General features: G+C 63.1%; 1 protein-coding gene across 1 annotated transcript; it reads right to left on the bottom strand.

The window, feature by feature from the left end:
• Positions 1-429: 429 nt before the first annotated feature.
• On the bottom strand, positions 430-19,625 carry LOC123817091 (signal transducer and activator of transcription 5A-like). Its single transcript, XM_045836556.1, is given in 20 exon segments — positions 430-1,516; positions 2,574-2,681; positions 2,993-3,044; positions 3,769-3,924; positions 4,361-4,491; positions 4,571-4,665; positions 5,252-5,458; positions 5,815-5,907; positions 6,320-6,442; positions 6,540-6,627; positions 8,239-8,418; positions 8,815-8,970; positions 9,425-9,576; positions 9,807-9,937; positions 14,374-14,533; positions 14,535-14,549; positions 16,863-16,952; positions 18,061-18,217; positions 18,542-18,679; positions 19,463-19,625. Coding segments are annotated over 19 exon segments (2,385 nt in total). The 5' UTR covers positions 18,670-18,679; positions 19,463-19,625; the 3' UTR covers positions 430-1,353.
• Positions 19,626-21,388: the final 1,763 nt, after the last annotated feature.

Genomic DNA, 21,388 nt, shown 5'->3' with positions numbered 1-21,388 from the left:
CCAGAAAAGGAGCCGCGCGCGGCCGCTCCGGCTACACGTGACAGCGCAGCGCCGCCGCTTCAGGGCAGAAGGGTCAAAGCGCCACCCGGGCTCCCCAACCAGGAGCTTCAAAACAACATTTTATGAAAAAAAAATATTTTATTCAAAAACACTTTTCACAAATGTATGGCCTATGTACAAAGTACAAAAGACCCCCTTCTCATCCCCACCTGCCTCCAGCGGTTTACGCCCAGGGCTCCCGCCCGCCCGCCCGCCCGTCAGCTGCCCCTGGCCGCGGGCCAGGTCGTCTCGGGGCGGAGCCAGCGCGGCTGGAGCCCGGCCCTCTCTGACCACAGCCAGTTATGCAACCGTGCTGAGGCCGCCTCCGCCAGGTCCCACCGCCCCGCCGAGGGAGGCCGAGGTCGCTCTCGCCCCTGCCCCCCCCGCCGCTCCAGGCGTTGCTGCCGTCTCTCGCTGCAGGGTGTTTCCTGAATCGGAGGGGGTCTGCCCTGCCAGTCCTGGGTGCCCTCCACCCACGACGACGCCCAGGACCTCTCTCTTCCCCTCTCGTGTAAGCCAGAGAGGCGGGGAAAGAAGGCTGGGGCCCCGTGGAAGGGAGGGAATATTAGGCGGGACCGGGGCGTAGCGGGAACGTGGGCAACAACATTACGCTGCAGGTGGGGGTTGGGGGGGCGCCGGAAGGCCGTGAAATGACATGCCCAGGGCAGCTTTGACAGGCCCGTCTCAAATGACCCATTTCTGCTGCGTTAGGGACATGGCCATGACCTAGATAAGCTCTCCGTCCACAAAAAGCCTGGAGTCCAGAGTCATTAGATAAAGCATAAAGTACTACTCAGAACTGAACCCCCACCTCCCTCCTGAGGGGAGAAGCAACAGACCAACACGTGTGCGTGAGAACACGCACACGCACGCTTGGGAGGCAAAGCTTCTAAGTTAGGAGTAAAGCTTACAGGCGTGACCTGTCTCTGTCCCCCTTCTTGAATAATTTTGTTCACATAGCTGTTGAATAGAGGAGGGCCCTGGCAGGGCTGGGGGCATGGTGGGGGGCCCTGCCCTGAGTACCCCACACGGCAGAAGCAGCTCCGCTGCTTCTGCAGGAGACAGGCCCAGGGGGCTCTTGGAATAACGTGATCCGAGAAAAAGGTGGCTGTGGCAGTGGCGGCTGCAGCCACACACCCGGGACCTCGAAGGCAAGGCAAGGCGGGCACACCTCTCACGCAGACGCACACACGTGTGCACGCACACGCGTGCTGTCTGCAAAGGCACCAATATGCAGAGCGACGCTAAAATCAACACGAAAACGAACCCCTCACAGGAGTCTTGCTTCCAAAGAGCGGTGTGGGACCCGCACGCTCAGGAGAGCGAGCCTCGGGCGGAGGTGAAGAGCCCGTCCGGCGGGGACAGGCGGGGGTCCAGACTGTCCATCGGGCGGCGGAGCAGCTCCTCCACGTGCCGGGCCACGTCCATGGTCTCGTCCAGGTCGAATTCTCCATCCTGGTCAAGGACCGGGTCGGGGCTGGTAGACAGAGGAGGGCGTCAGAGGGAGCTGGCCCGCCTCACCACCATGAGCTCCCGGAGGCGGCCTCGGGCCCGCGCCCCACGCAGACTGGAGTCTCATGGGGACGAGACCCGCGCCGGCGAGACCGCTGCACCCCGAGCTGAGTGGGTCAGTCCCTGGCTCTCGGAGAGGCACGTTCGTTAGTCTCGAGTCTCCCTGCCTCGCTGAGCGACCACGGGGAGTCCACGTTCCTCGCCCCGTCCTCACCTGGGACACGTGCCGATGGGCCAGCTCTGCCCACCTGCGGCCTGTTCCATCAAATCCTAGCACCTGTCCCTGCACACCTTCCGTGACCTGGGCCTTGCAACCACCCAACTCCAGTCCTGCCAGCCACCTGCACGGCAGGCATTTACCCCGCTTTGCAGAGGAGGAAATGAGGCCTGACCGTGTCCAGAATCTTGCTTGGGGCCACCTGGCTGGCGGGTGGAGGCAGGATTGAAATTCCTGCCTTTGTGACCCCCAAGCCTGTGGTGGTCCCCTGTAGCTTGAGCCTCTCAGGCACCCAAACATCCACCCCAGGCCACCCACAGTCCACAGGAGAATTAATTCTCAACCCTAGAAACCCCACAGAGGAGCAATTAACACCCTGTTCCACCTGACCCCTAAGACCTGCCCGTATCGCAGCCTCACCTGTGCCGAGTGCTTCACCCGCACTCTGCTTCTTGGTCCCCACCCCAATCCCATGAGGCAGGTATTCTTGCTCCCATTGTACAGATGAGAAAACCGAGCACCAGAGAGGCTCCATAATTTTCCCAAGGCCCCACAGCTGGTCAGCACCTCAGCAAGGACCCCGCTATGGGCAGTTTCAAAAAGCTCTGTGCTCTTTGCTGCTTGACCTCACCCTCTCTGCTCCTGGGCACACGGCAGAGCACGGCCTGCGCTGGGGCGGGGTCTCAGACCCAGAGGAGCTCTGTGTTCCCTGGCCCGCCAGCCACCCTGGGGTCCAGCCTCAGGCCGACTGCCCAGTCCCCCCCCGCCCCCCAACCCCAGCAAGCCCCGTAAGAACACGACCTACTTCTGTGGGTTGTACATGTTGTAATGCGCCTGGGGACACACGGCGGGGGAGGGGGCCTGGTCCATGTAGGTGGCGCTGCCCCCAGCAGAGTCTGCGGACGTCACAAACCTGCGGGAGGAGGCAGAGCAGAGCCTCAGCAGCCTTGGGGTGGCAGCTGGTCTGGGGAGGGGCCCCGGGGGCACCTGTGTGTCTTTCTCGGGTGCGGGAGGACCAAGCCCCCACAGGGGTTCCAGCTGCAGGAGTGGGGCCCTGGGGACTGGCCTCATGGCGACCAAGCCCAGTCCCTCCCCAGGGCGGAGCCAGGTTTTAGGGGGAAGGGAGCGCTGGGCCCTTGACTGGGGGGGGGTGGTGGTGAGGGGTGAGGACAGCCAGCGGAGGAGAGAGGCGGCAGGAGACCGGGCCGGACCCCGGACACTTACTCAGGGACCACTTGCTTGATCTGTGGCTTCACGTATCCGTCCATTGCTTTACCTGCCGAGGGGGGACCTGTGATGAGAACCAAAGCGTCCGGGAGCTTGCCGGGGCGTGGAAGCCCACCCCACGGAGTCTTCCTCCTACCCACGTCGCTGAGGGCCACGGCGAGGATGAGATTTCCCGCGGACCCTGAACGAACACCCGCTGGCTGGACCAGCCAGAGGGCTGCCCAGATTCTCACCCGTCCTCTGGCTTCCTTTTCCGGCCCCTGGCTGGGTTCCTCCCCACCCCCACGCCTGCCAAGGATACAGAATCACGACCAAGCAGCAAACCCAACCCATGGGTAGGGGACAGGCTGGAGAAGAAAAACCTGTCCACTGTGCTCCCTACTCGCGGCCTGGGGGCAGGGGACAGGGCGAAGGGCGGGGAGCAGAGACGGCGTGGACGCAGGGGAGCGTCGTGGGCTACCTGTGGGTCAGGGTAACCCGGGCTTCTAACCCCCAGCACTGCAGCCTCGTCTTCCGAGGGCGCAGAAGTGAGAGTCTACTCAGCTTTTTTTTTTTTTTTTTTTTTTGCAGAGAAGAAAGTAGACTCAGAGGTTTCGCTTTTCCTTCTCCTCACTTGTGAGCCCTGACCTCTTCTCCTCATGTGCTTTGCACCAACCCCACGACCGAAGCCCAAGCGGGACTGGCCGCTGGGCTCCTCCTAGGGAGCCCCCGCCGCCCAGCCCGAGCGCGGGTCCTCAGGCTGAGGGGGTCGCGAGCGCCGGCGCGGGACCCACCGATCACGGGAGTGTAGTACTTGGAGAAGACCTCGTCCTTGGGCCGGTCGGGGAACACGTAGATGAGATAGCTCAGGTCCCCCAACCGGTCGGCCAGGGAGCGGATGGAGAAATCCCGCGTGGTGAACGGCTTCAGGTTCCACAGGTTGCGGTCAGCTGGGAAAAGGGACAAGCACGTTCCCGCAGCCTGCCGCCGTCAGGAGGAGGACCGGGGTTGTGGGGGGTTCGGGCGGGCTTGCGGAGACACCCCGGCTTTCACGGCATCCCCGCCCCTCGTGCTGCCTGGCACTAGAACCTGCCATGGGAATGTTCCACCCAGCAAACCAGGCGGGGAGCTGCCGCCAAGGCTGGGTCAGGGCGGAGGAGGGAGAGCACCAAGCTGCTGAGGGACCCGCCCAGGGAGTCTGGGGAGTCTAGGGGCCGGTGATTTTAGGTTCTGCAGAACGGACAGTGATGGAACGGGACTGTGTCTCCTCCCAGACGCTGAGCTCAGGTCCTGTCTTTCCCACGGGGCACCCGCTACGGACGCAGGCCCGACGGAGAATGGGGCAGGGAAACGGGGCCTGCAGCGTGGACGACAGAGGGCACTCACGGGAGTCGAACTTCCAGGCGATGGTGATGCCGCCGATCTCCGAGTCGCTGAACCGCAGCAGGAAGGTCCCGTCGGGCTTGTTGATGAGCAGGTCGTGGGCCTGCTGCTTATTCACGAAGCCCAAGATCGCCCTGGGTGCCGGAGCACAGGGCGTCACTGCCGCTGCCCCCTGAGCCCACAGCCCCCGGCCCCCAACCCCCCACTCCTTACCCGTCATTCCAATGGGGCTTGTGGTGCTTCTTCAGCACCTCCATGACCCCGTCGAACCACTGCCAGAAGGTGTAGTTCCAGCCCGGCAAGTTCTCCTGAGAACCCCAGAAACCCCACGTCAGGGCCGGGGCCCCTGTCCCCACAGGTGGCCCAGGAACTGGCCGGCATCCTCTCGTCCTCGCCCAGACCCTCTCCCGATTCCTCATCCTACTTGTCCCACACTCTGGCCGTCCATACACTGACACGGTCCCCAGCCCCCGTCCTGGGGAACTGGGGGGTCACCTTGCCCCTGGCCTCGTAGACACAGAGGTCCAAGGCGACCCTTCATGGAGTAGGGGGAGGGGGTGTAAAGAATTGTGGGAGCCGGACAAGACCCCCAATAGTCATTCCTGCCCACCCCCTTCATTTCACAGGTGGGTAAACCGAGGCACGGAGAAGGGACGGGGCCTGGCAAACTAGCAAGCAGGGCCAGGGCTAGAACCCAAGGATCAGACTCTCGGCCCTGAGTTCCCTCCTGCTTTCACTGTTACAGCTGCCTGCGTTCCTTGGGGCACCAGCCCCCTCCGTCTCTCCTGCTTGTAAGAGCGGCTGACTTCGGGCAGATCCGTGCCTGTGAGGTGGGGGCGGGGTGGGGGCAGGGCACAGGCGGCCCCAGGCGGGCAGCGGCCGCGGGCCCCTCACCCGGTTGAACTGGGACCAGGACACGGACATGCCGCTGTAGTCCTCCAGGTGGCTGCCGCTGCTGTTGAACAGCTTCTGCGCCAGGAACACGAGGTTCTCCTTGGTGAGGCCTCGGTTGCTCTGCACTTCGGCCTTGAACTTCATGTTGAGCGCCTCGCACAGCTGCGGCCACAGCACCTTGTCAGGCACGGCAAACGGCACCCTGCCCTGAGAGGGACAGGAGGAAAGGGGGAAATTGGGAGACTGGGGGACTAGGAAACAGCTGCACGCTCCCACAGACACACAGCTATGCGAACACCTGGAGACGGACAGGGAGGACTGAGAAAGATCCAGGAAAGAAAACAAACACAAGGGAGAGAAAAGAAGTGGGGGCGGCAGGTGCAGAGGGGAGGGAGAGGGCAGCACAGAGACCCAGGGCAGGGCCACCAGGACGGAGATCAGGGGCCCGAACCACAGGCTGAAGGACGATCGGGGGCCAGGTCCCAACGACCAAGCTCCCAGACCTGGGACAACGACCCTGGGGAACCCCGGGGTGTAGAGATGCGGGTCCCACGGGGGCTCACCGGCTCGGCGAAGGCGTTGTCCCACAGCACGGTGGCGGTGGCATTGTGGTCCTGGCTGCCGTGGACAATGACGACCACGGGAAGGGACAGGGTCTGGAGGAGTCGAGAGGAGGACAGTGGAGGGCGCATGCGAGCGCACGACCACCATCTTGCCGTCGGTGTAGGCAAGACGCCCAACCCCCGGCGCTCACCCACACTCCCAACCACAGGCCCCTCCCAACAAAACCAAAGCAAAAACAAACACAAAAAACACATCTTTCTTCTTGGCCTGTTGCCGAAGTTCTGTGGGCAGGTGCCCGATTATAATATAACCTCACCAACAGGCACCGGCAGAGTGAAAGTAGGTTTGCCCATGGCATCACGGGGCAGCGTGTCTGAGACCGTGGAGGGGAGGACTTGGGGCCTCTCCGGCCTTCCCAAACCGGGCAGCTGGCCTCGGGCAGGGCCCGCCGCTGGGCCGGGTGACCTGCGGGGGGCAGGAGCGGTGGGGGGGTGGGGGGCTCACCTTCACCTGGAACACGAGCTCGTTGCTGCCTACGCTGAACTGAGACTCAAACAGGACCGTGAACTTCTCCTCCGTCACGGACTCCGCACCCCGCCGGTCAGCACGCTTGATCCGCTTTAGGGACTGTCAGGGAGGGCCAGAGGGGGACAGGGAGACAGGGGCTGGTCACAAGGGCTGGGATCCGGACAGACCTCCCCCGGGAGGCGGTCCCTGCCCTCACCATGTTCCGGAAGTGGGCGCTGAGCGTGCCGGTGGCCTGGTGGTACTCCATCACGCAGCAGTTGTTCAGGATCTCGCCGCTGCACTCGCTGCGGGGCAGAGAAGGGACCCCATCTCCACACGGGCCCCAGGCCGGCAGCGTGGGCCTGGCCGCTGACCGGGGCCCGCGGCCTCGGCCCCATCCCCCGAGATCATTCCTCGGTGTGTCTCCGCCCTTATTTTCTCATCAGCCTGAGAATACCCACGGGAGGTCTTTGGGGGCGGGGCCTGGGTCTCCATCACTGGGGTCACCGATGCCTTGGGCATCAAGATTGATCTGAGGGTCTCCGGGGCGGGGGGTGGGGTGGCTTCGCAGCTTCTAGCGCGGTTAAAGGAAAATGATGGCCACAGCCTACAAGGACCCCCGTGACCCCGCTCTGCCCGCCTCCCCGGCCTCACTGCGTTCCTCTTCCCTGCCTCGGGACCACTGAGCCACACTGCCTGGGCTGTTTGCTGGACATGCGGGCTTCCTGCCGACCTCAGGACTCCTGCGATCGCTCTTTCTGTTGCCACAAACACTCTCGCCCTTTCCAGTGTTGTCTCAACTCAACTACCTTCTCGGACAGGCCTCCAGCTGCCCCTGCGGTGAGGAGAGATCTCTCCAGATGTTGTGATACCTGTCTTATTCCCTGCCTACAGTTGATCGCTTTTGGACACTGTCTTATTTTCTTTTTTTTTTTTTAAAGAATTAGTTATTTCTTTAGTTATTTTTTTAAAAGAATAGTTATTTCTTTCTTTAAAGAACAGTTATTTATTTAGGAAGGGTGAGGGAGGGAGAGAAACATCAGCGTGTGAGAGAAATAATCGGCTGCCTCTTGCACACCCCCAGCTGGGGACCTGGGGACCCAGGCATGCGCCCTCACTGGGAATTGAACCAGAGACCTATCGGTTCGCGGGCCAGCACTCAATCCACTGAGTCACACCAGCCAGGGCGACACTGCCGTCTTTTCAAAATTATAGAGGACTGTTTCCCTCCCCGGCCAAAACGTGAGCTCTACGACAGTGAGGACCTCTCCACGCCCTTTCTCCTCCCACCCTCGGATCGCACGGCCGGCCTTCAGCACACGTGACCCAGCCTCCCCCTTCCCACATGCCCTCCCCCCTTCACTCATCCACTGCGACCTCTATGGGCGGCCCTCCCTGACCCCAGGACCGCGGCCCTGGGTCCTCTATCCACACAGGCACCTTCAGGACGAGACATGTTCTCTCTCCACCTGCGCTCGCCGGCTGCTCCCATCCGTCCTGCAGCCTGAAACTGCCACCCTGACCCGCCCACAGCGTGACCCACTTCCACAGTGCCCTACATGTCTCCCTCGTCCCACACCGGCGATGGCGTCTCCTGTCTGCTGCCTGCTCTGCTGGTCAAGTGACTGGTGAGGACAAGGTCCTGTTTGGATTGCACCACGTCCCAGGAGTCAGCACGCCCTACGTACGGCTCCCCAAGCAGTGCAGTCCTTGCTAACCTGTCCTGACCTGGCACAACGGGACAGACAGAAGGCACCGGGCGGACACGAGACCACGTTCGCAAGACCAGGGCCGAAGACGGCAGGGAAGGAGGCCACGCTGTCCCGTCACTGGGACACTCCGAGTGTAGGACAGGTCAGGCCCCCAGACTGCACTTAAACTCGGAGAGGGGCTCGGGTGAGGCAGGACGTGCGTACTTGCGGGTGTTCTCGTTCTTGAGCAGCGACTTGGCCTGCTGCTCGCTGATGATGGTGGCCTTCACCTGGGGCGGGTTCATGTGCACGTTCAGCTTCCCGCCCACCAGCAGCCGCACCGTGGCCGCGAACTTGGTCTGGGTCTTCAGGACCTGCGGGGGCTGCTTCTCGATGATGAAGGTGCTGCAGGGACACGGGAGGCGCGGTCTCAGGGGCGGGGCTCCGGCCCCTCCCAGCGGCAGCGGGGAGGGGCCATACACAGGGCTCAGCGGGTGGAGGAGGAGCGCGGGGCAGACAGAGACCCTGTTCCCAGGGAGGCCACTGAGAGTCGGGGGAGGGCGGGAGGGGAGGGGCGGCAGTGCAATGAACTTGGCAGCGGGAAGGGGCTGCAGGAAACCAGGGCAGCCCCTGTGGCGCTCACAAGGGAAAGGTCAACACCGAGCAGTCACGGCCACCGGGGAGACAAGGATTCAAGCAACAGCCTGCCACGGAGAAAGCACCCCCAGCTTCCCACCCCACCCCCCGCGCCGCCCTGCCGGCTACACTGGGGGCCGAGCGTGGCCGAGGGGCAGCAGTCACCTGGTCACCAGGGCCGAGATGATGTCTGTGATGGTGGCGTTGACCTCAGCCAACATCTCCTCCACGGGGCCGGGGATGGGCAGCTGCTGGCAGAGGTGCTCAGCTCTGCGGATCTGCTGCCGGTTCTGCCAGATGATCTCAGCCAACTTCTCACACCTGCCCACGAGCCCGAGGCCAAAGGGAAAGACCATGGCTTCACCCCGTGCCCCAGGACACGGGTGGAGAGGCTCCCAGCCCGGGGCCAGCCCCCCAAGACCCGGCCGCCCCCCAGTGCACCGAGCAGAGCAAAGCCGCCCTGCCTCTCAGGAACAGAGAGACACACGAGAGAGGCGACTCTGACAGGGACACGACCAGCCCCAGCCTCCCTGTGCACCCCGGCCCTGCTCTACTCCCCAAGTCAGTGAGTCCCGGCCCAGGGAGGGGCAGGCCTGGGGGCACCACGTCTGTGCCAGGAGCCAAACCCACGGGGGGAAGTAAGACCTGCCTCAGGACGGAGCGTGCCACCCGCCCGTGGACACACGGGAGCAGAATACGCAGCAGGGAGCTCCGTTCTGGGGCCCCTGCCCGCCCTGCCCGCCTGGGCGCCCTGCCCGGCCCCCACACCAGGTACCAGGACTGCAGCACGTCCAGGCTGCCCTCAGGGGGCCCTCCGTTCCCGGCCAGCTGCTGCCGCCGCTTCCACTGGATCAGCTCGTCGTCCAGGATGATGGTCTGCTGCTTCCGCAGCAGCTGCAGGGTCTTCTGGTGCTTCTCGGCCAGCTCCTGAGACAGGGACAGCAGGCCCTCTGGGCTCCCAGACCACAGCCCTGCAGGGCCTCAGCGGGGGGCAGGGCCGCCCCTCTCCCCGGCCCGCTCCTCCTCCCAGGCCCCCACAGGCCTCCTGCTCCCCCAGGCCCTGCTGTCTTGCCGGCTCCACCCCTCTCTCAGGTGCCCCGACAGACACTCGGGACGTGGGCCCGAGCCCGCAGGACGGGGACCCAGGCCCCACTCACCCCGCGGTACTGCTGCAGCGTCTGGGCCTCCCGCTGCAGCCAGGCCTCCAGGGACACCTGCTTCTGCTGCAGGGCCGTCTCCCGGCTCAGACGCTCCTGGGGGTTCAGCTGGGCCAGCTGGGCAAACTGAGCTGCAGGAGGGGACGGGACAGCCGCGGCCATGATCTCCCAGCTCCCAGCGCCCAAGACCCTCACGCTGACCTGTGTGACCAGTGGCACCTCAGGGCGCCGGTAGCCCCGGGCGCCCACGGTGAGCCGGCCCCACTCCCTGGGCCCCCGACTCTGGGCGCCCCTCCTGAGCTGGGGAGACAGAAGCTCGTGGGTCCAGCTGAGGAGGACCCCAGCACCCTGACCCACACAGCTGGCTGCCGGCCTTCCTCACGCCACCCTGGGGTCCAGCTCGGTGCCACACTGCCCAGTCCCAGGTCTGCCCCGGCCGTTTCCTGCCTCCGTGGACTCGGGCAAATCACTTCTCTCCCCGGGGCCTCGGGCTCCCCGAGTGCAGAACGGGAGAACCCTGTTTCCGGCCACAGTGGGTTGCCATGGGGATCACAAAGTGGTGACACAGAAAACGCCCGGGAGGCTGCCCAGCCGTGGAAGCTCCGGGTGAGAGTCAGTCCTCGTTGCTCACTGGGCTCCAGGACAGGGGGACAGGGGGACAGGGGACAGGGGGACGGACACAAGCAGCTCTCGGACCCAACCCCACCCGCAAAGCTTCGGCAGGGAAGGGAAGGCCTGTCCCACGGCCCAGGACCACCGCCGGGGGCACAGGACCCGCCCCCAGGGCGGAAGGCAGGGCTGCCTGTGCTGAAGGGGCCCAGCGAGTTGGTCCGGGTTGGTCCCCGCGGGTTCAGCTGCCCGGCAGGAAGAGGACAGAGAAGACAAAGAAGAAAGGGGAGAGATAGAGGGTCTGACAGAGACACAGAGAGGCAGGGAGAGAAAGGGAACCCGGGGCCCACGCAGAAGCAGCACGACTCCCTCAGGACAGGGAGGCGGCTCTCTTCCCACCAGCGTCAGGGAGCGCACCCATGGCAGGGACGGGGGTTTCGGGGGGGCCTAACCACCCTTGTTTAAAAAGTAAGTTACGAGCCCCGACTGGTGTGGTTCAGCAGGTCGGGGTCACCAGTGCGATTCCCTGTCACAGCACTGGCTTGGGTGGCAGGCCCGGGACCCGGCGGGGGGCGCACTGGAGGCCACTGGCCGATGTTTCTCTCTCACACCGAAGTTTCTCCCCCTCTCTTTCTCCCTCCTTTCCCCTTCCTCTAAAAATAAATAAATAAACTCTTTCTAAAAATAAGTGATGAAATGCTTAAGACATCAGGAAGGTAGAAAGAATGACAGAAAGAACACCTGTGAATCCACATCCCAGCTCAAGGAATCGGACATTTCCACAGTGACAGCCACCTGCCCCCACCCTGCAGCCTGCAGGCCCGCCCCTCCCGCCACAGAGAGAACCGCTCTCCTACAAGCCCGGTTGTGGGGGGGATAACGACTTCCCCCTGCCAATAGCCTCTGGGACACCCGGTGTTCTGACTCGGGCTGAGTCAAGAAGACCTGAGCATCAGCATGTCCTGGGCCAGTTCCGGGCAGGCGTTGGAGGGCCATGCCTCACTGCCCGAGGCCCGGCCCCGTGGCCGCACCAGCCGGGACAGGCCGAAGAACTCCAGACGCTGGGAAGGCCGGAACTGCACGAGAATTCGGAAATGCGGCTCCATCCCAGTGCGGGGCCTGAGCGGGAGGAGCGGTGTCCGGCCCAGAGCCCAGCAGAGTGGTCTGACGGCCACCCCAGGGAGCCTGCCCCCACAGGGAGGTGGCGGCGCCCCCGGCACCTGTGCCCAGCCTCCCTGTGCAAGCGGCCCAGTTAGGGGTCCCCTGGCAGGTGGCAGAGCTTCCTGGGATGGACACCAGGGCACATGGGGGTGACAGTCCACCCCACCGCAGGGAGCCGAGCCCCCAGTTGCACCAACAGGTCGATGGTCTGCGTTACTGATGGGAAGGGGCAGCTCAGACTGAACTGCCCGGCACGGTGGGCGCGGACCCAGCCAGAGTCCAGCTCAAACCCACGGGGAGGAGGCCAAAACCCAGGAACGGGACCATGGGGCCGTCTGCCAGCCCACGGCCTGGGGAGGACGGGAGCCGGCGTCTCCGGTTCCCTGAGCTGGGACGGGAGACACCCTCTCTGGGCCACCGTCCACGCCCCGCCTGCGGCGTCCGGGCCACGCGCTGGCCTCGGGGCACAGGACACACTGACCGGCCCGTGAGGGGGAGGCTCAAAGAGGCAAAGGAGAGGAGAACCCCAAAACATTAAATAATCAATTTAAAAAGCAGGGAGAGAGAAACAAAACTGATCTGGGACAAATCAGAGTAGCTACTGAGCAGAGACCCAGACCCAGACCCAGAGTGTTAAATAGGACACTCAGTGTTCAGGGACTGGACACCTTCATCAGAAGGACGACGGCCGGGAGACACACAGAGCGAGACGGCCACCTGCTGTCCCCGCTGTGAACGAGAAAAGCGTGGACACGGACGTGCCGAGCGACGGGGAACCAGAAGGCCAGAGAAGCCCTAGGAACGCCTCGCAGGGCAGCCGTGAGGGCCAGAGGTCGAGAAAGAGATTGCATAATTACTCACGATCATACATGCACATGAACCTGCTCACAAAGCTCCAGAACACATGAAGGACACATTCACTGAAACAACCGGAGAAGCACAGGGACCCACAGAGTGACAGGAGATCTGGGCGCCTCTCTGTCAGCATCTGACGGAGCCATCGGGCTGAGCGTAACTAAACACGCACGGACAGACAGACACCGGTGGGTCCCCACGTGTGGGCCCGGGATGCCGGGGGGGGGGGGGCCTGAGACCCTACGGGAGGCCCACACAGCCAAACTGTGTTCGAAGTCCTAGGACTTTGCCTTTTCCTCTGTTAATCTCTCATAATTATGCACTGGAATTCTCTAGAGGCTGGAAGGCAGGCGATACTACAATTGATAGGAAGGTCTGGCCACATCCTATTCCCCCTGACGTTGCAGAGACCTGTAAAAACGTACAGCAATGCCACCGTGCTCAGTACAGGCTGTTTTGGAAAATACAGGTGTTGTTAGTCTTTTGTTTTTAGATTTTTTGGTATTATGTTAACATAGTAAATATATATAAATATTTATAATATGTTTTATATCATATATAGTATATTATATATGACTATATATATTGACTATATTACACGTGTGTAATATATAACATTCTATAAATATCTAGACTAGAACATACAAGTAATATATCAGCCCTACACTTAAATATAGATTTAAAAATAAGTATTATTGTTGTATTTGTTAACATCATTGGATTTATTACTGCTGCTTTTGGAAGAAACACTGTGGAAAACACATCCTTTTCCAGTCCGCCAGAGACAGTCACCGAGACTGAACACAGGCTGGGCCGCAGAACAAGCCCCAGTCAATTTAAAAGAATCGAGACCATACCGAGCATGCTCTCGGACTCAGTGGAATTCAATCACGAAATGAAAATAAAATCATAATGATAGGACATCTAGAGAAAACTAAGTTTGGACATTAACAATGTCCTTCTAAACGCATGGGTGGAAGCACCAGGAGAGAAAGTAGGAAGCAGCTCACACTGAATGACAGTGACTACACAGCACACACAGAACCACGAGATGCACCTGAAACTTGGCTTCGTGGGAAACTTACGGTTCTGAATGTTTCTATCGGAGAAGAAGAAGAAAGGTCTGAAATCAGTGACCTAAGGTTCCACCCAAAGAGGCAAGAAAGGAGGAGCGAAGGGAAAGGCAGCTGGGCGGCCCTGCTCTCCCTGGGCCTGGGGGGGCGGGTGTGTGCAGCCCAGGTGGGTCTGGGGGGAGGGAGACGGGCCCCCGATTCAAACTCCTCAGCCTGTGCCCGGGCTCACTTCCCGCAGCCGGTTTTTCTGTCCCCACACCCTCGTCACGGCAGTCACGGGCAAACTGCAGGCTGGGGGTCGGGAGAACTTCCCACTGTCACCCTCCTGCCGGCTCCGTCCCCTGGAAGGGAGGCCACAGAGGGCGCATCCCGAGCTCCACCTCCCCCGCCTGGCTCCGCCTCAGGACGCCCAGCTGACCTCTCCCTCTCGTTGGGGAACACTCTGCCCACACTCACTGAGTCCCTCACTCGCTCACTCACTCACTCATTCACTGAGATATTCACTTGACCTCCCACAACTAGGGAGAGAATATTAGCTAACAAAGCACAGGGATTTGATGACACATCTCTGCAACTTTCAAGCAACACAGGCCACGTGTCTTGTTCTCTGTGAACCTCAGTGTGACCGTCTGCAAAGTGGGGATAACACCTCTGTCTACACCCTGGAACTGTTGTAAGGGTTCCACTGAATCACGCATGCACAGGGGCGTAGCCACAGCAGGGGGCCATCCCCGGCGGCCAGTACTCCTCCCAGGCTTTGGGGAAGGTTCCCCGAAACAGACATGGCCCAGTCCCAACCCTGCAGGAGCTCCCACAGTGGCCCTCCCTCCCGCCCCCCGACACCCAGCGCCCCCCAGCAGCGGCCGCACCCTGGATCCGCAGGCTCTCCTGGTACTGGATGATGAAAAACTCCTGGGCCTGCTGCAGCTTCTTCAGCTCGTTCTCCGTGTCCTGCGTGACCAGTCTCAGCTCCTCGAACGTCTGGTTGATCTGCAGGTGTTTCTGGGACATGGCGTCCACCAGGGTCCCGGGCGGGAGAGGCGCCCTGGAGACAGGTCAGAAGTGCGGGCAGCAGTGAGCTGGGCAGTGAGGTGGGAGAGAACCTCACTCGGGCCTGGGGGACGCCAACACGGCAGACCCCAGACTCCGAGTCCAGGGACAGTCCTCTGTCCCACTGGGCGGAGGGGCCAAGAGGGGCAGAGGCGCGGGCGCTGGCAGACCCCGGGGTCTTCACACAGCACAGCAGGAGCTCCTGCTGCAGGGCCGGCCTCCGCCAGGGCGGCCCCAACACGGTCCCTCTAAGTTCTCTCGGAGAGACTGCAGCTCAGCACACCCCGAGAGCTCCTGCGTTTTCCTGCTAACGATGATGATGATGATGATGACCCACCGCCCACATTCTTCCAGCGATCCAGCCCCCGGGGCTGTGCTGGGCGCTGGGACAGAGCGGGGATGGAGGCGAGGTGAGCTCACACCATCTCCGTCCTCTGTCCAGGCCCACCGTGACTGATCTGAGGGAGGGGGGAACAGGGTCACCTCTCACGGGGGTGTCCTGAACACCCCAAAGTGAAGTCACAAGGGACCGGGGAGGCATCGGCGAGGGCTTCGGGGATCCAGACATTTAAGTGACCTGGTCTGAGCTTTTCCCAACCGAGTCTCCAGGGCCTTTCCAATGACCTGTCTCGGGACAAATTCCACACCCCTCTCCGCAGCCCCCTTGCCCTGGCCGAGAGCCGCCGCCGCCCAGCGGGCCGGTCACTGTCCACTCCTTCAACACACAGCACGTGCCTGCCTCAGGGCCTTCGCCGTGGGGGGTCCGTCTCTCTGGAACACTCTGGCCCCACCCCTGCCTCACTCGGGACTCCCACGGGCACCCTTCAGGGCGGCCTCTCTGAGCGCCGAGGGAACACAGCGCCACCCTCCTGCGAGGGCGTCTAGCTCCTGTGCTCACTCCTCGTCTGCTCCGGGCACCGGGATGGGGGGCCTTCCCGGAGCTGGGACCGCGTCTGTCCTGTGCACCCAGAGTCCCCAAGGCCGAGGGCATCAGAGGCTGGGGAAGGCGTGGTTCCCACCCCCACCCTCGGACCGGGACGACGCCTGCACCACACACACGGCTCTGTCGGCTCTGTCGGCTGGAGCCAGAGCCATTCGCACACTTGCAGACAGCTGTGTGGTCGCAGCAGCGAGTCAGGGGACAGCAGGGGGCTCCTGCGGGACCCTCTGTGGCCCGGCTCCTGCTTCCTCTCTGGCCTCCCCCGCCAGGGCTCCCCGCCCGGCTCCCCGCTCCCCAGCTGCTCTGGCTACCTGCAGGTCTCCAAGTGTGCTAAGGTGGCTCCCGCCTTCCTGCCCTCACAAGTAACTCCCGCTCCTCCCCACCCCCGCCCCGCTGACCGCCTGCCCCGGCTGCCCTGGGTGCTTTCCCACTCGTGCCCCAGCACTCAGCCGGCCCACCGCTGGGGAACCTGCCGCCACCTGAATTCCCTTCGGCAGGGACCAGGTCTCCGTGTGCTTCTCCGGTCGCAGCCCAGACCCGGCCACACACACACACACACACACACACACACACGGCAGGACGTCTGGAGATGCTGACTGAACCGGTTCCTGACACCAGCGCCCGCAACAACACGGGCACAGAAAGCAGGGCCCGGGCCCCAGGCACCAGTCCGTGGCCTCACCTGCCCGACGTCCTTTCACGAAGTCCGCCGTGTTTTACTCAGACCCTGCGAGGTCTGCACCCCCGTCCAGGCAGACGGTCACGCCTCTAGGACTCCGAACTCGGGGGATGGGCCCCTGGCCCGCCCCCTGGGCCTCACGCTCTCAGCGTGCCTGCGTTCGCTTTTCCCACCCGGACCCCGCACCAGACAGGCTTTCTTGCTGGCCCGGCCCCACTGCTGAGTGACAGAGCCTTTCCCTGGTGATCTGTACGGCCACCGCCGACTTGGGCAGAGCTTCCAGGTGTGTGTGAGTGTGTGTGTGTGTGTGCGTGTGTGTGAGTGTGCGTGTGGGGTGTTGAGTGAGGGCTTCCTCTTCTGTTTCATTGGTCTGTTGGTCTATCCCTGGCCCATGCAGTATCTCATTTAACCGTCACACTAACCCTGCAAGGAGGTGCTATTCCTGTCCCTACTGATCACTGAAGACACACAGGCTCACAGAAGTCCGGGCACTTGCTCGGGTTCCACGGCTAGGAAGTGGCAGGGCCTGGAGCCAGGGGGTCCCTCTGTACCTGCACATGAAACCGCCCTCACACCTGCGCGTGTCCCTGACTTCTGGGCTGCCCTCCCACTCAGTATTGAGAAGTGGCGGCCGTGCCTGCCCGGGAGGGGCTTCCCGACCCCGCTGCCCAGCGCCGCGGGACACTCACGTTGTTGGCTTCTCGGACCAGCCTCTGCTCGTTGTACAGAATGTGCCGGATGCAGCGCACCAGGTCCATGGGGCAGCGGTCATACGTGTTCTGAAAGGGTCCGAGAGCAGCTACGGGGGCCGTCCTCCGCGCCCACCCTGCCTGTCGCAGGGCTGCGCCCAACCTTCCTCCCCCCAGCCCCTCGCCCCCAGCTTCCCCGGGAAGCCTCGGGAACTCTCGCCAGACACCTCTGTGTCTCCTGGACTTGGCCCCCGCCCCCACCAGATCTTCGCTTGGTTTGCATTGTTAGAGGCTCCCCGTGTACAAAGCACTTCCACTCGACCGTCTCCTATGGCACAGAAACCCTGTCACACGGCAGAAATGACTGTCCCCATTTCAAAGGTGACAAAACTGATGCGCAGAGAGGTTAAGTGCGTATCCACAGACACACCAGTGAGGGAGCAGATGACTCAACACTCTGAGCACCTCGTGCCAAGGTCGAGGTGCTTCCCAGCATGCTCCAGCTCTGGGTTCCCGTCCTGCTCCCCTCTGCACCCCGGGTTTCTCCTGCTTCCTCCCTCTCTGGGGAGAGGCCTTTCGTTTTCCTGGCATCTGCTGCTCATACTGAAGAACGGTTCTTGAAGGAATACTAATGAGTTCTAGTAAATGCTTGACTGGGGTCACCACCCACACCGCTTTCTTGCTTCCACAAAAACTTCCTCTCTCCCCTCTACTCCTCCCCTCCACCCCCCTGGGAAGAAGAAGCTGCATCTGACAGCTAAACCCCCAATCAAGGCTCTTCTGGCCCGCCCCTGCCCCCCAGGTGCACCCCGCCCCTCTCCTGCCCCACTCCAGGAGCTCTCCCGCCCGTCCCAGAGCCCCCAAGAAGGGCGTCTGGGCACCTCACCCCCTCAACTCTAGACTCTCTCAGGCTTCCCTGACTCAGTCTACCCCCCATCCCTTCTGCTCGCCCAGTCCACAGTGCCTTTTTTCAGCCTGTCCCCCGGTCTTGGGAGCAAACCCACCCGACCCCCCTGCTGTGTCACGTGCTAGAGGACTCCCACAGGTCTGATGCAGAAAGAGGGGGTGGGGGAAATCGAAGCACCGAAGAGGTGCCGATCAGCTCGGGGTCAGGCGGTGAGTCAGTGGCCAGGCCAGGAAAAACCCCGGGTGCTGGTGCTGGAGGGAGAAGGCGGCCACCGCCGGCCCCCACACCCACCTGGAGCTGCGTGGCGTAGTGCCCCAGCTTGATCTTCAGTAAGAACCCGTCTTCCCCCACTTGGTGCTCGGCCTTCTTCTGCAGCTCCTGCACCAGGCCCTCCAGGAGCTGGGTGGCCTGGGCTTGGTCCTGGGGATTTTCCGGATCAATGGCATCCCTTGGGGGCAGGGCAAGGGGAGAGAAGCCTGCTGTGGTACCTCCTCGGCCAGAACGTCAGGCGAGGAGAGGGACGTGGAAATCCCAAGGCTCCTCCCTACGGGCACTCCAGAGCCCACAAGACTCATTCCTGGCAACTCCACAGGCAACAGAGTCGAGAAACATCCCCTCTCCCTTTCCCTGTTCCCCTTTCCCAAGAACACGGCCCCTTCCTCACAGAAACGAACACCCAGGGCCCAAACCACACCAAACCACACAAGAAGAGACCTGAGGGCCGAGGGGCCCCGGCTGGCAGGGACCCGCAGGGGCAGACAGGGGCACCTACCACGGCTGGCTCTCGATCCACTGCGCCAAGTAGTGCCGGACCTCGATGGGGAAGTGCTGCCCGTACAGCCCCTGCATCTGGCGCAGTGCATCTCCCTGCAGCTGCTGGGCCTGGATCCAGCCCGCCATGTCCGTTCACCTAGGGCGAGCAGAGGGCTGAGGAGGCGCCTCCCCAGCAGAGGCGAGGGCTGGGCCTGCCCCTGGCCCTGCCGTGCCCACCCATGCCTGGACCGCGGTCAGGCCAGGCCCCTCCCCTCCCACAGACACGCTTTCCTGTGCGGGAAGAAAGATGGTGAGGAGGGGAAGGCGCGCCCTGCCCTCCAACAAGGAACCCGCTGAGGCTTGGGGAGGGGCTCTCTCGAAAGTCAGGTGCCCTCCTCCTCTTCCTCTCCCCTCGCCCCACCGGGGCTTCCCCAGCGGGGGGACAGCTAAAAACTGAAAGAGAAACTGGACTGCGGAGGCCCACAGCCCTCTGAGGAGGGTTGCAAGAATCCCCCTACCCAGCCTGGAGCCCTGAGCACCAATTTCTGGGAAGGGGGGATACTCCAGCCCCAGGTTACGCCACCGACGCTGTCCCGCGGACGGCCGGGGCTCCGCGGGCACGTGGCTAGTGTTGTTGAGCGAGGGCTGGCGAGGCGGAGGCTGTCCTCGGCAGCGGCGCCCCGCGGTCTCCCACCGTCCGGCCCGACAGCGCCCCCTGCCCACCGCGGGCGAGGACGGCGCGCATCCGCGCCGCCGTCCTTCCATCCGTGTCCCTCGTCCCTCGTCCGCGCTGCGCCCGAACTCCCTCTCGGTCGCGGGGACCGTTCCCTGCACCCCGCCCGGCCGTCGGGCTTTGGGTCCCGGGGCGCGGGGCGGGGACTGGGGTCGAGTGTCCCCGCTCCGCGCGCGCCGCCCGGGGACGCGCCGCCCGGCCACCCACCTGGTGGCACCGAGCCGTCCGGCGGCGGGGCCGGCTCTGCGCCCGCGGCTCTCGCTCCCGGCCCGGGCTCCTGGCGGCTGCGGCGGCGGCTGTTACTACAGGAAGGAGCAGAGAGCAGCGATTTCCTCCTCAAAGGTCAGCTGCCTCCGATAGACCATACACAGCGCGCGAGCTCTCGCCAACACCCCTCCCAGCCTCTGTCGCTCCCTCCCCGCCTCCGCCCTCGGTCGCTAGCTCCCCGGCGAGTGCGCAGCGGCGGCCTCGGCCGGCGGGGCCCCGCGCGGTGAGGCGGGGCGGCGCCGCGCGCGCGTGGGGGCTGCCCCGACGGCGGGGTCCCCCGGGAGTCCCAGCCGGCTCTCTCCTGCGGCCCCCGGACTGTGGCGAGCAAGACGTTCAGGAGTGGCGGGGAAAAGGGGTGGGAGGACCGGGAAATCCCGGGCTCTGGAAATCCCAAACCCGGGCCTCAGTTTTCTCATCTGCAAAAAGGGAGGGTTGGACTAGCTGGAGATGCCTTGCAGCTCTTGCATGTGTCATCTTTCAAGTCCCTCGACTAAAAAAAGTAAATGAGTGTGCGTGTGTTTATGTGGGCTGGGGACACAGCTCTTGTGACTTCAGAGGCAAAGCCCTAGGAAGGGGAAAGACTGGGGATTCCAGCGAAGCCAGCCCGCTCACGCCACGGCCCCAGCTCCCCTCCTTCCCCTACTCCCACCTCGGCGCCCTCGTCTTCTGCAGCTGAAACAGGAAAGAACCTTGGCAGTCACATGTTCGAACCCTCCCCCCGCCCCAGATCGTGCAGATAAGAAATGGGAGTCCAGAGAGGGAAAGGGGCTTGCCCCGTGTGATACAATGGGCACATGGTCTCCTTGGCAACTGATTCGTAAATGATTCTTCCCCTCCCCTCACCCCAGCCCCGTCAAACCCGAAGCTGGCCCTACCTTCAGAAAGGTCCGGGGGAGGGTTGTCCTGTGCCCTGGCAAGCTCACGGCTGCCCATAGGCTTTGCCGGACCAGGGAGCAACCTCCCTAAGCTTTGCCTAGGTCACAGCCCCTCCCTGAGAGCCCCCTTGGGGGGTGTGCAAAGTTGGGCAAGGCTAGACTGGAAGTCTTCCATCCCCTTTGCCCAGCTTCCCTCTCCTCTGGGCCTCCTTATGCCTGGCAGCTGGTGTTGGCAGCGCCAAGGGAGGGGCCCGGGCTGGCTGCCCTCCTGCGGCCCAGCTGGGCCAAGGCTTCTGTCCTGGGGGGGGGTCATTCTCTCCCCGGATCGGGCCCTAATGCCTTTGTAGACCTGCCCTTTCCCCTCCATTCCCTTCCCCCCTCCACTTCCCTCCTTTCCTGCCCCCCTCCCCCCACTTTCATTCTTTTTACTTCAGAGGAAAACAAGTCGGGAGCTGCAGGAGCTGGGCTGCCTGGGTCCCATACACACCCCCACGTGTGGCCGCGGCCTCGGTCGACGGGATCACAAGGGAAGAAAGGGAGAACTGTTGAGGGGTTCGAGAAGGACCGAGGCAACCTTGCTCTTTAGATGCTCCACAGGGGAGCCCTGGGAAGGAGAAGGTGCAAAACCTCCCCCCCACAATGGGCTCAGCAGGGGAGGCTCAGACGCCCCCAGCTGGGGGGCACCCGCAAGGAGAGGAGGCTAGTGTCAGAGCTGGAAACAACTGTAAGGAAGATTTTACAAGTGGGGAAACAGGCTGGAGAGGGGAGGTGACCTGGCCAGTGTCACGCCGCCCGGCAGGGGCAGATCCGAACCCAGGGCCACGTGCAGGGTGGGCCCAGCCCCGCACCTGCGCCCTCCAGACTCTCGCTTTGAGCAGTGGGCCAGTCCACCAGTGGGAGCAGATTCCTTAGGTTTCCAAGTCCCCCCCCCCCGCCCCCGAGTTGCCTCTGGAGGGCAGAAGACCATCCTTGCCACACACCCCAACCGGGG

The sequence above is a fragment of the Phyllostomus hastatus genome, unplaced genomic scaffold, assembly GCF_019186645.2.
Source record: "Phyllostomus hastatus isolate PE091 unplaced genomic scaffold, TTU_PhHast_1.1 phas_contig_210, whole genome shotgun sequence".
NCBI classification, from domain to species: Eukaryota; Metazoa; Chordata; class Mammalia; order Chiroptera; family Phyllostomidae; genus Phyllostomus; species Phyllostomus hastatus.
The sequence above is the reverse complement of the archived record's forward strand: the minus strand, read 5'-3'. Positions and strand labels throughout refer to the sequence as shown.